At 34.4% G+C, this 17807-nt stretch overlaps 1 protein-coding gene across 1 annotated transcript in view; it reads left to right on the top strand.

Annotated features, from left to right (window-relative positions):
- The window catches only part of DNAH5 (dynein axonemal heavy chain 5), a 1563391-nt gene that overhangs the window by 966706 nt on the left and 578878 nt on the right, over positions 1–17807 (top strand). The window contains 4 exon segments of the mRNA XM_053715797.1: positions 56–296; positions 891–1090; positions 4844–4997; positions 11757–11920. Of these exon segments, the coding sequence (XP_053571772.1) occupies positions 56–296; positions 891–1090; positions 4844–4997; positions 11757–11920 (759 nt within the window).

The following is a 17807-nucleotide window of genomic DNA, read 5'->3' as shown; positions in this document are numbered from 1 at the left end:
AAATAATAATTTAATACGGGAAAAATTGTTTTCACTTATTTTATATATCTATCAGATGCCGCAAGCTTCCTCGTGCTTTAAAGGAATGGCAAGCTTTTCTAGACCTTAAGAAAACTATTGATGATTTCAGTGAGTGTTGCCCACTTCTTGAATTAATGTCCAACAAAGCAATGATGACTCGCCACTGGAAGAGAATAGCTGATGTAACTGGACACAGTTTTGATGTAGAAAGTGAAACCTTTAAACTGCGGAACATTATGGAAGCACCTTTATTACGGTGCAAAGAAGAAATAGAGGTACAATTAAGGCAACACTAAAGTTAAAATGCAAGTTTCATAATTCACATTGAGCACAGTCTTTTTATATGGAACTGCGAGGCACCATGTTATACTGAGCATGTGCAAGACCTCAGAGTATATAAACATACATGTCTATGATTGGCTGAGGGTTTTCACCTGGTACAGGGGACAAGGAAATTTAAAAAAAATGAAATTTGTTAGAACTGGAGTTCTGAAAAGTGTTATTCCATTGTCTTTTTATTATGTATCTATTGATTATGCAATTACATGGTATTAAATGGTCATTTTAATTTCTAGTTAAGAGTAAGGGAGCAATGCAACTGACTTGAATAATCTTAAAAATGTAAATGTTAAATATAGTGAGACATCATATGATAACTTTAATACATATTAGGTGGTGAGATGTTTTTTAATGGTGTGACAAGATGAATAAAACTTTAATGAATGCTAAATACGTCAAACGATATTGTGCTCTCTTTTTTACATTCTATATAACTGTATAAGGAAATGTATTTTCTAAGAATATAAACATACATAATTAAAGGTGATTTTTAAATATGATAGGCTAACATTTCTCTATCTTTTTACTAGGATATCTGCATTAGTGCAGTTAAAGAACGAGATATTGAACAAAAGTTGAAGCAAGTAATTGCTGAGTGGGACAACAAATCATTTACTTTTGCCAGCTTTAAAACCAGAGGAGAGCTTCTTCTGAGAGGAGATAGCACATCAGAAATTGTAGCTAGTATGGAAGATAGCCTAATGATTTTAAGCTCTTTGATGAGTAACAGGTAACAGAAGCGCAACAGTGCATATCAGTATTGTCCCACATAGTGTAACGTCAGATTTTGTTCTTAGCTGAAATATAATATCTTAGATAATATTTAACCTGCTTTTTAACTTTCATTTAATACTTTGTTTTCCATCCTTTTTTTAATCTCTATTCTCTAAATTAGCTTACATTGCTTGATATAAACTCTAGGATGTCTGTGAAGCAGCATTTAACAACTAATTAGAAACAAATAATTTCTGTTCTTTATCTCTTCTTTCTCACCTCATCAAGTCTGAACCCAAACTCTGCAGACTTCTCTAGATGCAGCCTTACATTACACCTTAAACTTATGTCTATTTACAGTGTTGTTAGAACTCTCATTTCTATTTTATCTACATGAATCAATTTATCCTTAGCATTTTTGGTGTAGTTAAATTCCTAGGCTATGAAGCTTAAAGGGACAGTTTACTCAAAAAAGTTCCCCCCTTTAATTTGTTCCCAATGATCCACTTAACCTGCTGGAGTGTATTAAATTGTTTACAGGTAGCTCCTTTACCCTTATATTGGAATTTGAAATAGTTTATTTAGCATGTGGTATCCCCACCTATTCTGAAAGTTTGTGGCCGCAGGTCCAAGCTAAAGATAAGCTTTGTAAACACAGCCAGCAGAAGAAATGACACTCTCAGTGGTATATAGCAGAGATAAGGTAATAAAATGTTGGTTTTCCATTGTTCTCTCCAAGTATTGGTGATTGTTTTATGGACAGATATAAGATAAAGAAACAGGTATATGTACACAATGTGATACAGTAATGACATCTGATTATACCTACAAGCTCAACCCATCTTATTAGGTTGTGGCTTCAAAACACAAAATAAAAGCTTTAAGAAACACAAATAAACCTTAAACGGCAAGTTTCCATACTTTTTTTACTCTGCAGTTGGTAAAAAAAGCAATTGTAAACACATTAAGGGAAAAACTATTTTACAGTATACTGTCCCTTTAAAGGTGCATTAAACACCTTGAGAATAAAATATATGGGCTAGATTACAAGTGGAACACTAATACCGGTAAAATTAAACTTTTTACGCATGCAGGATATTATGTATATTAAAAGTTTAAAGTAATAATTTTGCACACAAGCAAAAGCCAATGTAAGCTCTCCGTTGCACTTTAAATACTGTGACCACGTTAACGTCTCCCCATAAACTTCAATGGAGTATGCAAATGGGAAAAGCTAACACCTATTGCTTGTGCGCTAACCCAATCGTGTTTAATCAAGTGCACTATATCTGACATGAATTATGAATATTTTACATTCCAATGTTCTTCACATAGAAAAAAATGTTCTATTTATTGCTAAATAGATTTTTCTCTGTGTGTGTGTATATATATATATATATATATATATATATATATATAGTTTAGACCTGTAGTGGTGATCAACTGTGTGGTCTCTTCATCAGGACATGTTCAATCAATTAGTCCTGAGGCCTGGTCTTCCAGAAATAGATCTAATGGGGTCCGTATTGAACTGCAAACTTCCGGTTTATTGTGACAGGTCAAGAGATCCAAGAGCTCACATGATTGATGCTCTAGTCTGTTTTTGGAACTGTCAACTGGCCTATCTGTTTCCTCTGTTTGTTCTTCCAAGAGTCATTCCAAGAATCAAACAGGAATCAGCTTCAGTAACTCTCATAGCTCAGGCGTTTGCCCCACAAAATTTGGTATGCAGACCTAATTCAAAAGTCATCTCTTCCTCCATGGTCTCAACAACCCTTGTATCTTCTGGATCTTAAAGGGATAGTATAGTCACCATTAAACTTTCATGATTTAGATAGAGCATGCAATTTTAAGCATCTTTCTAATGTACTCAATTTTTCTTCGTTCTCTTGGTATCTTGATTTTTAAAAGCTGGAATTTATGCTTAGGTGTCTAAATGTAGCCATCCAATCAGCAAGTGCTACCCAGGTCCTGAACCAAAAATGGGCTGGCTTCTAAGCTTACATTCTAGCTTTTTTAAATAAAGATACCAAGAGAACAAAAAAAAAATTGATAATAGGAGTAAATTAGAAAGTTGTTTAAAATTGTATACTCTAGCTGAATCATGAAAGTTTATTTTTGACTAGACTATCCCTTTAAATCTTTTTGAATTTGACAGCATGGAAGCTGAATGACTAGTTTTCAAAAAGAGAGGTTTCTCAGATTCTGTTATCTGGACTGCCTGTCACACAGAGATTTTTTTCATAAGATTTGGAAAGCTTACTTTCTTTGATGTTATTCTAGAGATTTCCCTTGGAAGTCATTTAGTATCCCCATAATACTTTAGTTCCTTCAGGATGGACTGGATAAAAGTTTAATGGCTAGTTCTCTAAAGGGTAAGATTTCTGCATTGTCTTTTTGTTTCACAAGAAGTTAGCTAAGTTGCCTGATGTTCAACATTTTGTTCAAGCCTTGGTGATAATTCACCCTGTTATTATGCCCATTCTCCCCTTTGGAATTTTAATCTGGATCTTTCTGTTTTGCAAGGTCTTACCCTTTTAACTTCTTCATACTCTGGACCTAAAGTTGTTATTATGGAAGTTTCTCTTTCTTTTAGCCATTTCTTCCACAAGAAGAGTTTCTGAATTATCAGCTCTGTCTTCTGATCACCACTTTTTTGGATTTTGATCAGGATAAAGCGATCCTCTGGACTAAATTTGATTTTCTTTCAAAGGTAGTGTCATCAAAGAATATTAATCAGGATATTGTTGTTCAAATACCTTCTAAATTCTAAGGAATGACTGCTACACAATTTGGATGTGGTCAGAGCCTTAAAATTTTATCTTCAAGCTACTAAAGATTTTAGACTGGAGTCAAGCCTATTTGTCAATTTTTCAGGTTCCAGAATAGGGTCTAAAGGCTACAGCGGTAGCTTTAGCATCATGGCTTATGCAGACTATTTGTAAGGTTTACATGGTTGCGGGAAAACCACCTCCAAAAAGAGTAAATTCTCATTCTTCTAGGTCTGTATCTACCAATTGGTATTTCCAAAATGACGCCTCCTTGGAACAGATTTGCAAGGCGGCAACTTGGTCTTGTTTCCATACTTTTTCTAAATTTTACCATTTTGATATTTCCGGTGACGAGAAGAGAGGATGAAGGGTATAATAGGTTGATCCTGCCACTATTATAAACAAGAAAAAACGCTTAATGACTGTTGACTTAGGGCTAGTTTCTATTGAGGTGGTAAAGTTTGGAAACTGGTGGTAAAAACATTTATCTTCATTAAAGTCTATGGAGAATTTTTATTTTATCAACAGTTTCCAAACTTTAACACCGCAATGGAAACTAGCCCTTACATGGTACTTCACAGTCATTAAATGGTTAATCAGACTTGTCATTTTTATATTCGAAGACTAGAGACTTATTTGTTTTTTAAGGGACATTTACGTATTGAAAGGAACTTTTTAATGCAAAGTGCATAAAAATGGATTATTTAGCCTTCTTTTAATTCTACATTGACACTAATTACCATCCTGTGTTAGTGCAGAGAATGGTACCAACAAAGGCAGCCTTTTTGTAACAATGCATTATAGCTAACTATTGCTCTGTAGTATACTATGACTGTACAATCCAAGCATATAACTATTCTTTAAGAATATCTATGTATAAGTTGTGTAGCACAAACATGTCTTCAGGATTTAAACCATCTTTAGAAGATGTTTTCATTTAATGTTATTTGATGCATATTTTTAGGCATATAGTAGATTATTATTTTTCTGTATTCAAGGTACAACACCCCATTCAAGGCACAGATTCAGAAATGGGTCCTCTACTTGTCAAATACAACTGACATAATTGAAAATTGGATGACGGTACAGAACCTATGGATATACTTAGAAGCTGTGTTTGTGGGAGGAGATATTGCAAAACAGCTTCCCAAGGTATTGTTGAAAGCAAGATTTTTCTTTTTGCTAATGAAGCATGTAATAAAATTATGAAAATGTAAATGTCTAGTCCTTAAAGAAAAGATATGATCATATTTAAGCCACTGACTAGAGCAGAAGCGTTTTCAAGTAAAAAAAAACAAAAACAAAACTGCCAAATGCGCTAGACATGGCATTTATATGTGTGTGTGTGTATTTTTATTTATATATATATATATATATATATATATATATATATATATATATATATATATATATATATATATATATACACATATACATACACTTGTAGAAAAAAAGACACACACTCACTGGACTTCAAATACAGTGAAACAATTCTTTTTGTGTAACGTTTCAGGACTTGCTCCCCTTCCTCAAACTAACAAACAGTGCAGCACAGCAAACATATAAAGACCATAAGCTCCTCCCCTCATGTTTGAAAATTGCACCCAAACTTGGTTGCCATGATAACAGTGAAAACACAACCCATTCATAGTATTAAAAATGTGTCAAACAATCACCAACCCTTATATATATATATATGATGTACATCAGTTAATCACTTCATATTATCATCCATTAACATCCTCAAATATCCTGATTGATATATACATAACGCATCAGTAGGGTACAAAGATCATAGCATAATAGCATAAATACTTCACACACAACAATAACATTCATTATTTGTTACAAAGTGGCTATTAGCAGAAGCTGCATATATCAACATTATAGGAAAAATCCGGATAGATAGCCAGTGCAATTAGTTTTTATTCATCTGTAGAATAGTTTAGTAGGGCAGCTTAAACTAACTGACATGTTTCGCGCATGTCCTATGCGCTTCTTCAGAGGTAGTTTTTTGGATGCCACAGGTGAGCTTAAGTAGGCTGTTCTAGCCTATTAGGAAGAAGTGGGTTGATCCTAGGTGATAGGTGGATCTCTTAAGCTCAGGTGTGGGAACCAAAGTGTTTATATAATAGGATGACATTACATGGCATTTAAAAAAAAGTTTTTTCTTTGCAATTAAAATCTGTTATACAAGAATTATAAGAATATACAAGAATATACAGGAATATACATTGGCATACAAGATTGCGTAGGTATAAAAATTCAATATTATAACTGTTTATGCTTTTTAGTAATAAATAAAGAACATTTGTTAGCTTGTATCTCTATTCTTTAAAAAAGTTTTTAACAGTTGTTAGAAAAATGCTTTGAACTATAGTACCTAATGACTTGGTCAATATTCTATGGCTGTTAAATTACTACATATTTACTTTGCTCTAAAAGAGAGAGAGAAAGGGATCCGGAAATAATGAGTCTCAATAATTATTGCCCTGTAATAAGTTTGTATAATGATAATGGTATGTGATATTTACATGCAAGAGACATTACGCTTAATTAGTTCAAGTAACAAACATCCTTAAGCAGATAATAAATAGATCCGTACATAGAAGAATAGAGAGCCAGCATCAGAAACAATACAACTATGTACATCAGGCATATGGCATGTCTAATAGCAGTCACAAGAGCGTAAAAATGTATAGATTGCTCCGCTATTAGGTACAGCTAGGGTTGCCATCTCAGCCATGTTTTCCAGAACACTTATGAGTTACACATGCTGCAGGATGTGCAGAGGGCAACATACATTGGATATCTGGACAGCACAAAAATAGTGATCCTGGACAGCACTATTCATGTTCCTCCCTGCATGCCCTACAGTATGTGTAACTCATAAAAGTGTCCAGGAAAACATGGCTGAGGTGGCAACCTTAGGTACAGCACTTAATGTTCAGTGTCCCAGATCATTGTCACTTATGGTATCAGCGGTCATAGTGGTGTATGCAGTAAAAGTGGCTGCATGATCGTTCAGAACACACGTTAGCTTAAAAACTGCAGTGTGTGAAAATAAACACAAACTTTTTTTCTTGTAGTCTACGGAAAGCCAAGAGGGAAAAATACCTCAATTAGCAAAAAATCTTTATACGTTCTGCAGTCCTGATTTTGTTACCGGTATAAAAAAAAATCAGCTTATCAGGAAATAACCACTATAGAAGTGCTAGCCAATCATCACACATCAGTATTATTCACAAATCTGGGTAACAGTGTTTCAGTAGGAATGTAGTATGTTTAATGTTGCAAAAATATGGCAAACAGAAACCAGCCTATACAAAAACAAAAGACTGCAATAGTACTACACAAATAATGTGGGGTTGCCTTATATAATTTGAATTCTAGCATAAATTCAGATTAGAGTGCTGTGCATATAAAGAATTTACAAAATTAAGCCAGAGATGTGTGACCAAAAAGTATGCACATATATAGAACTTCTGGGTCCCCTTATAATGTATACATCATTTTACAAGGGGTAAAAGACACTATAATTAAAATGTAACTTTTATTGCATAAATTAAAACAGATGTGTGAAATTAAAAACAAAAGTAAGATTCTAGGATGCGTTATCAGAATGATGTTTCTGCACCACTGATGATTTGGTGATAACTATAACAGAATATCTTTTGGTGTATTTAATTGGTATATGGGAACTTAATATACCTTTTGTAGAATAACAGTCAACACTGGGCCCATTAAAGTTAAAGTATCAGGGTGTTATGGAGTAACAGCAACCACTAGGTTACTCTGTACCGGATGTTAAACAACTTGACCTAAGCACAGATAGCTAAGATAAAAAAATACTTTAATTATCCTTTTTACCAATTGGGTATAATGTCCACTTATATTGGTGTGTATTGTCAAGTTGAAATTGGTTTAGGTAGGGAATAATATTTGAAATCTTAAATTGTGCCAGTGAGGTAACAGGGAGGCTAATAAGTACATACATCAACCTTTAATTAATCCGGTATTAATCTTATACACCTTTGACAATGTTATCTAGTATTGTGAATGCCTACGAATAATCAGTCACTGCTCTAGTAGTTGTTCCGGTTTATTTTGTATTTGAATATATTGCGATTGCACAGCTAAAACCTATGCCACTCGATTATCTAAATCACAATGTGTCCCAGACAATGTTATAAAATTGTTGCACAATAAATTGCAATACAGGAATTGAGTGTGTTTCATGAATATTTGAACACAAAGCAATCAGAACAACCACTAGAGCAGTGATTGCTTATGTGTAGGCATTCACAACATCAGACAATATTGTTAGAGGTGTATAATAGTAAGGCTGGAATAATAAAAGGTTGATTTATTTATCAGTTCTCAATTCTCTGTGGGTTTGTACAGCGCTGTACAACAACCAACTGTGATATACTCTCAATCCCTCTATTGCAATTTATTTTGCAACACTTTTATAACATTGTCTGGGACACATTGTGATTTAGATAATCGAGTGGCAGAGGTTTTAGCTTTACAACCAAAAATAATAATCAAATAGAAATCAAACCGGAACAACTACTAGTAACTGCTTATTCGTAGGCATTCACAATACTGTCATAGGTGTATAAGATTAATACCAGATTAATTAAAGGCTGATTTATGTGCTTATTAGCCTCCAACGTCTTGCAGGCTTTTATAATACTACATACCAACTGAATGTGAATAATACTAAATCTTTTTGTTGCAATTTATTTTGTAACAATTGTACAATATTGTCATATAATCATATTTATTTATTAACTATTCTTAGCGAGATCTACCTCACCGGCACAATTTAGGAATTCAATATTTATCCCCTACCTTAACCAATTTCAACTTTACAATACACACCAATATAGGTGGACATTATGCCCAATTAGTAAAAAGGATAATTAAAGTAGTTTTATATATATCAGCTATCTGTGCTTAGGTCAAGTGGTTTAACATCCGGTACAGAGTAACCTAGAGGTTGCTGTTACTCCATAACACCCTGATACTTTAACTTTAATAGGCCCAGTGTTGACTGTTATTCTACAAAAGGTATATTAAGTTCCCATATACCAATTAAATACACCAAAAGATATTCTGTCATCGTTATCACCAGATCACCAGTGGTGCAGAAACATCATTCTGACAACGCATCCTAGAATCTTACTTTTGTTTTTAATTTCACACATCTGTTTTAATTTATGCAATAAAAGTTACATTTTAATGATAGTGTCTTTTACCCCTTGTAAAATGATTGATACAATTTAAGGGGACCCAGAAGTGCTAAATATGTGCATACATTTTGGTAAGACTTCTCTGACTTAATTTTGTAGAAACCAGCCTATGTCTAACCTAAATAGCCAAACATCAGTACGTCTGGAGGAATACAATTAAACATTATGAAAAAAGGAGAACCCTTCACCCATAAGATATGTGAATACAAGAAGTAAATTACTAGAACATAATAAAATTACACAAAGATATGAGAACCACCTGTTTCACTATTCTGTGCCTAAAAGGGGGTTTTCATTAGATATATCATTAAACCCACAACTCAAATGGCAATCAGGATTTTGGTCAAGACCCTAGTACCTCAATAACACAGTCCAGTATGACAATATGACCAACCCACATCCAGGGTTTAATAGGCAGAAAAGACCACCATCTAATCAGGACAACAGCCAACTCTGCAGCATTTGTGAAGTGACACTATAGTCCAGACATCGGATGATCCATTCCATATCACAGACACAATGAACACCAGGTAAGGGGCAAAGAAAAGCAACTGCCTCTCACCCCCCCCCCCCCTCACCTTACACCACGTGCACATCAGAGAAAGCAGTGCCAGTCAAGAATGGTGTTCAGGCCATGTGGATGAATGGTGTTCAACCTAAAGATCCATTTCGCCTCAATTCAAAGGAGGGGTAATTATCTGTCCCCACCTCTACTGAGGGGGGTACATGGTCAATAAGTCGAAAATGTAAGTCACTGACTGTGTGGTTCATAGACAAAAAATGCCTTGTGACTGGTTGTTCACTCTTCCATCTTTGAGGGCCTTACGGGTGGCTGACCGGTGGTTGGCCATCCTTGTTTTAATATTGTCTGTAGTTTTACCTACATAGTATAGTCCACAACAGCAATTTAATAAGTAGATCACAAATCTAGTTAAGCAAGTCAGGGACTGGAGCCCCACTATAAAGTGAAAACTGCCTTAAAGTGAAACAAGGCACTTTTAGCTTTCTTTTCACTTACCAGTGTGTTTAAAAACATGTTTGAACTAACATATATTAGGGGTGCAATAGTGCTACATTTAGTTTAGCTCTAGCACAGTATTCAATTAGTATTCAATAAATACTGTACCTGTAAAATAGTGACAATTACTGTAGTAAAATTTGCTAGACTATAGCACTGAGACACAGATTGCACTGTAATGCTGTAAACAGAGTGAACTAAGCATAACAAAATGGTGCAAGTCACTTTTTTAGCAATCTCACAAACATTACAGCACTATTTCAAAATCCTTGGAGGTTGAACTTCAGCTCCACAAAGCGCTGTATTAGCGAAGCGCTGTAAAGTGAAGCACTGTAAAATGAAGTATACCTGTATTATGAATGGTTTGTGTTTTCACTGTTAACATGGCAACCAAGTTTCAGTGCAAAACATGAGGGAAAGGGCTTATGGTCTTTATATGTTTGCTGTGCTGCACTGTTTGTTAGTCTGAGGAAGGTGAGCAAGTCCCCAAAACGTCACACATTAAAGAATTGCTTCACTGTATTTGAAGTCCAGTGAGTGCAGGTCTTTTTTCTTCAATTATTTATTTTATTATACCGAACCCTAGATGTTGTCCTGGGAAGTGAGAGTGTGGGCCCTTTTAGATTTATATATATATATTTATATATGTGTGTGTGTTTATATTTATTTATATATATCGGTGTTCTGCCCAGGATCTTTTTAGCGGGTGCATCACCCGGTTAAAATTTTTGCCAATATTATGGTAAAATTTGCTAATATTAAAAGGGTTCCATTTTTATTGTACAAATTATTATTAAATACATTAATGTTAAATTATGCAATTCATTTGTGCTTTCGATAGCTGAAAATGATATGATATTAGAAAGTTACACTGCCCCTACCCGACTGCTTCATAATGCAAGATCAAGTGGCCCATGTTTACACTGTGGAAACTGGGACTTTTTTTAGAAAACGGAAAACTAATGGAGGGAAAGACAGGCAGAAATCACAAACTGTGGCAATCCCACAATATGTGGGATAGTTGAGAGCTCTGCATTAACCAACCTACAACCAAGCCCACACATAAAAAAGAGGAAAACTGAGGGACAACCAGATAGCTGTTGGCGAGTCCTATAAAGTGGAGCCTGTTAACAAAGTTATCATAGATGAGGACACCTAATTGTAAATTAAATTTGGAGGAGTGAATCATGGTCATAATAGGTGTTTTTTTGGTTTGAGAACCTTCTGATTAAAAATGTTGTTGTCTTTTTGTATGTAACACGTTTATAGCTTCTTTTGCCTTTAGTACTCCGAAAATCTTTAAAAAGAAAAGTGTACCTAGGAAAAATGTCATATAGTACCATCACTACAATGATGTAGATGATTCTATACAAGGCATAGTATGCTGATACCTACTACTACGTGGGTTATATGTAGTGCACAGGTGTAATCCCTACTAACACAGGTAGTGGCATCCAGGTTTTGTTGAGCAAAGGATATAAGCCTCTGATGTTGAAAAATGTATAGACATAACCATCAGTCATTTCTGTTGTTTAGAATTACAGTCAAAATAGGTTGCTTGCAAATTAGTCATTTGTCACCTGTTTACACAGCAGCATAATTTTAAATAAAACATGAATGTAAATTTGTCTTTAGGAAGCCAAGCGTTTCTCCAACATTGACAAGTCCTGGGTTAAAATTATGACCCGAGCCCATGAAATGCCAAATGTTGTGCAATGCTGTGTTGGAGATGAAACAATGGGTCAGCTATTGCCTCACCTTCTGGAACAACTGGAAATCTGCCAAAAGTCTTTAACTGGGTAAGAAAAATAAATTTTACAAAAGCTGTATTAATAATAATAATAATAATAATAATAATAGAGATGGTTTAACGTAACATTTATATTTTCATATATATATATACAGGGAGTGCAGAATTATTAGGCAAATGAGTATTTTGACCACATCATCCTCTTTATGCATGTTGTCTTACTCCAAGCTGTATAGGCTCAAAAGCCTACTACCAATTAAGCATATTAGGTGATGTGCATCTCTGTAATGAGAAGGGGTGTGGTCTAATGACATCAACACCCTATATCAGGTGTGCATAATTATTAGGCAACTTCCTTTCCTTTGGCAAAATGGGTCAAAAGAAGGACTTGACAGGCTCAGAAAAGTAAAAAATAGTGAGATATCTTGCAGAGGGATGCAGCACTCTTAAAATTGCAAAGCTTCTGAAGCGTGATCATCAAACAATCAAGCGTTTCATTCAAAATAGTCAACAGGGTCGTAATAAGCGTGTGGAAAAACCAAGGCGCAAAATAACTGCCCATGAACTGAGAAAAGTCAAGCGTGCAGCTGCCAAGATGCCACTTGCCACCAGTTTGGCCATATTTCAGAGCTGCAACATCACTGGAGTGCCCAAAAGCACAAGTTGTGCAATACTCAGAGACATGGCCAAGGTAAGAAAGGCTGAAAGACGACCACCACTGAACAAGACACACAAGCTGAAACGTCAAGACTGGGCCAAGAAATATCTCAAGACTGATTTTCTAAGGTTTTATGGACTGATGAAATGAGAGTGAGTCTTGATGGGCCAGATGGATGGGCCCGTGGCTGGATTGGTAAAGGGCAGAGAGCTCCAGTCCGACTCAGACGCCAGCAAGGTGGAGGTGGAGTACTGGTTTGGGCTGGTATCATCAAAGATGAGCTTGTGGGGCCTTTTCGGGTTGAGGATGGAGTCAAGCTCAACTCCCAGTCCTACTGCCAGTTTCTGGAAGACACCTTCTTCAAGCAGTGGTACAGGAAGAAGTCTGCATCCTTCAAGAAAAACATGATTTTCATGCAGGACAATGCTCCATCACACGTGTCCAAGTACTCCACAGCGTGGCTGGCAAGAAAGGGTATAAAAGAAGAAAATCTAATGACATGGCCTCCTTGTTCACCTGATCTGAACCCCATTGAGAACCTGTGGTCCATCATCAAATGTGAGATTTACAAGGAGGGAAAACAGTACACCTCTCTGAACAGTGTCTGGGAGGCTGTGGTTGCTGCTGCACGCAATGTTGATGGTGAACAGATCAAAACACTGACAGAATCCATGGATGGCAGGCTTTTGAGTGTCCTTGCAAAGAAAGGTGGCTATATTGGTCACTGATTTGTTTTTGTTTTGTTTTTGAATGTCAGAAATGTATATTTGTGAATGTTGAGATGTTATATTGGTTTCACTGGTAAAAATAAATAATTGAAATGGGTATATATTTGTTTTTTGTTAAGTTGCCTAATAATTATGCACAGTAATAGTCACCTGCACACACAGATATCCCCCCAAAATAGCTATAACTAAAAACAAACTAAAAACTACTTCCAAAACTATTCAGCTTTGATATTAATGAGTTTTTTGGGTTCATTGAGAACATGGTTGTTGTTCAATAATAAAATTAATCCTCAAAAATACAACTTGCCTAATAATTCTGCACTCCCTGTATATATATATATATATATATATATATATATATATATATATATATATATATATATATATATATATAAAGAAAAAAAATAGAAGATAAATAAAGGTAATAAAGATAATGTATAAATGCTTATTTAGGATGCTGGACAATGCTTGCATGTAAAAGGTAATGGAAGGAACAAAAGAAACATTTCAGAGAAAAAAAAATCAAAGAGCTCACATATCGAACAGAGAAGAAAACAGAAGCATCATACATCAGATAAAAGCATAATACGGTGGTACTGAGTAAAATAAAAACTGAAGTTTAGGATGTTTTAGTATGGAGGTCATTTCTCTCCTTCTCTACAGGATACATTGTGGGCTAGATTAATCAAGGGCTAGAAGAATTCTCCTTTGTATTCTCCTCCAAGTTCTCTTCAGCTTGCCTTTGGAGAGGTATACCGGTGCGCACAAATTTATCAATAAAATTACACGTAATAATTTGCGCTATTTGGAAGGCGAGCTGGGGCGGATTATGATGAATTTCTCCATGCGAAAAAATGCAAGTTCTCCTGATTTTGCTGTGTTTTTTTAGGTTATATTTTTTGCCCTCTTTAAGTTATCTATTAGATTTGCGTTTTACATGGGGAAATTTGTACACTAATTTTAGTGTGTTACCACAATACATTTTTACTTTAACTTTGTTATAATAGTGACCCGATATAACCGTAACACATTTAAATTGTTAATGCAATATACGATCTTTGTGGGGGATTTTACATTCTATATTTGGCATATGTATCTAGCCAAAGATAGTCCTGCTAGAATTAGAAAGTACTCCATCAGAAATAGATGTATACATGACACAAGCTCAAAAACATAATGATTTGTAAAGCTGTTCTCCACAGTACCTATAGAGAACTATTAAAAAAAAACATTTAAAAAGTATATAGTACAAAAATACAAATCGGGACTGTTGAGGTGTCTGAGAATATCAATGAATATTCCACACAAGTGGATCAAATTTCACACTAGTCCACTTCAATGGGGTAACTGGCCTACAACTGAGAAGCCCATTGTAAAAAAGATCCCTGTAGTAATTACCACTATGATTAGGTGAGCCCCACAAATGTGGGTAATAGTTGGGCTTAAAACATATATACAATCACAGAATGGATTACCACAATTATTATCATAAAAAGGTTCAAGGGCTACAGTCTTATTCTGGATGGATACTAGTGTGATAAAAAAAAACAAATATTAAAGTGCACACATATTATTCAGACATACCTCAGCAGCCACATGCCTATGGCATGTCGGAATAATTTGTGTGCACTTTAAATTTAGAATTTTGCACAGAATAAAAACAAAGATCCCTAATAGTATCTGCTTTTATTTAAAAGTGGTGTAATACATATTCTAGACTTCATACACCAATCATAACCAGGCTCAGTACATTAGATTAGACTAGGGTTTTAGTAAGTAATGACTTGTATTGAGATGTTATGATTTTGCCTTATATTTTATCACACAGAGGAACTGGTTATAGAGGAGCAGCTTTATAATGCTCTTTGGGCCAAATTACTAACAACTATAGCTGAGTGTAAAGTTTTTGGTGAGATATATAGAGGATTTGAGTAGCTATTTCATCATCATACTGTTTGTTCTTGACAGAACATGCCTAAAGGACCTCAGTGTCCTGAAAGCTTGCAATTGTATCCACTATTGGTTAGCTATTAAAGGTATCACCTGTACATCACTTTTGTTATTTTCTTACAAAAGGATTTTTACTTTGTTTGAATACACTGGCTTAACACTGCCCCTTTTCGAGAGAAAGAGATCAGTGCTGCTTTGACTGTAACTACATCCCTACTCCCCTTCTGCTTTGATTTGGTACTCTACACTGGTGATAGATATTTACTCATATATTTGCTAACCTGCTTTATTTCTTTCTGTGACCTGGAGTTGAGTTGTTTTCCAAATATTTATTCATTATACATATCATAAGAATCAGAGTTTGAAGCATCCCTGTTGCATTTCAGCACTACAAATTGGCTCTTATACATTTGAGGCTAACTTTAAAAAATCTTAAAGGGATACTAAACCCAAATTTTTTTCTTTCATCATTCAGCATGCAATTTTAAGCAACTTTCTAATTTACTCCTATTATCATTTTTTTTTCGTTCTCTTTTCGCTATCTTTTTTTCGCTATCTTTTTTTCGTTCTCTTTTCCCTATCTTTATTTAAAAAAAAAAGGCATCTAAGCTAAGGAGCCAGCCAATTTTTGGTTCAGACCATAGACAGCACTTGTTTAATGGTGGGTGCATTTAGCCATCAATCAGCAAGCACAACCCAGGTTGTGAACCAAAAATGGGCCGGCTTCTAAACTTACATTCTTGCTTTAAAAATACAGATAGCAAGAGAATTAAGAAAAAATTATAATAGTAGTAAACTAGAAAGCTACTTAAAATTGCATGCTCTATCTGAATCATTAAAGAAAAAGGAAAAAAAAGGATTCAGTGCCCCTTTAAGTTAATTGGCGGTATCATTTGATTACAAAAAAATAAATTTAAAAATGGCATATAGAATAAACTATACATAGATGTTTAATAATTTGAGGTTACATTTACCTGTCTTTTGTGCCTTATATAAATTATTTTTATTGCATTTTATTAGTTAGAACTCTTAAGTCTTATTTGTAAAATAAAAAGGAGATTTATTAACATTTTGTTCTCCATGCTTGACCTTTTAAGGTGAAGGCTCATAAAATAGAGCTAAGGCTTCTGCATTTTTAAAAAAATATGTCTGTAACCAATGCTGCATACAATATTGTTACTTAGTTTAGTTCAAAAATAATTTTGATAGGTAAAATATAGAATTTCTGAGTTATTTGTTAAAACAGCAGGGTGCTTACTGCTTTTGAATGTTCCTTTTTCACATATATATCTTATTATGGGCTAGATTACAAGTGAGGTTTTGCACAAGCGATATCATCTATTGCAAGCCTTTTTCATTGCGCTGAAACAAATTGAGTGAAATCGCAATTGTGCTAGCACAATTGCCATTTACGCTTTAATCCTTACCACGATCTCAGAGCTATGGTTAACGGTTTCCCAGACAAAAAGGTTGCACAAAACACATCAAAAATACATTACAAAGTACACTTACACTCATATTAACACTGTCTAATAAAAATTATTTAAGAATTATTTAAGAAAAATATTGAGATCTCGGGTGTTATAAAAAAAAAAGGCAGGCAAATGGCTTTAACATTGAGACACATACCTGTATATATACATTGCTAAAGATGTATATGTATGTATGTGTATATATATATATATATATATATATATATATATATATATATATATATATAATGCATATCTTACCCACAATTCTCTTGTGCATTGGTAACATTGTATATTAAGAATTTCTGGGGAAAAGCAAGCGGGGATACTTGCCTAGATGTGCTAATTTCCTATGCAAATATTTACATTGATTTAATTTTGAGACATGGAGGATTTTAATTTCAGTTTTTTATCTCCCCCCATAATTTTAATGAATTTTGGTTTAACCATGAAAATAGCTTTACCAATGCAGCAACCAGAAATTTATCTCCTACTGATGAGTTCCAAAAAGAACGAAACAGGCTGTCTAGTGAGTGATTTCTGGTTTGCTTTAATAATCCTGTTAAAAGGATTGCTGTGTCAAAACATTATTTTGAAGCAAAAAAACTGAGAATTTGCATATCTAATTTGCATATTTTATCCACAATTCTCTTCTGCATTGGCAACATTGTATATTAAGAATTTCTGGGGAAAAGCAAGCAGGGATACTTGCCTAGATGTGCTAATTTCCTAAGCAAATATTTACATTGATTTAATTTTGAGACATGGAGGATTTTAATTTTAGTTTTTTATCTCCCCCCCCCCATAATTTTAATACATTTTGGTTTAACCATGAAAATAGCTTTAACAATGCAGCAACCAGAAATCTATCTCCTACTGATGAGTTCCTAAAAGAACGAAACAGGCTGTCTAGTGAGTGATTTCTGGTTTGCTGTAATAATCCTGTTAAAAGGATCGCTGTGTCAAAACAGTATTTTGAAGCAAAAAAACTGAGAATTTGCATATCTAATTTGCATATCTTACCCACAATTCTCTTGTGCATTGGTAACATTGTATATTAAGAATTTCTGGGGAAAAGCAAATGGGGATACTTGTCTAGATGTGCTAATTTCCTATGCAAATATTTAC

This window comes from Bombina bombina, chromosome 5 (assembly GCF_027579735.1).
Source record: "Bombina bombina isolate aBomBom1 chromosome 5, aBomBom1.pri, whole genome shotgun sequence".
NCBI lineage: Eukaryota > Metazoa > Chordata > Amphibia > Anura > Bombinatoridae > Bombina > Bombina bombina.
Note: the sequence above shows the minus strand (reverse complement) of the source record. Positions and strands in the feature narration are given on the sequence as shown.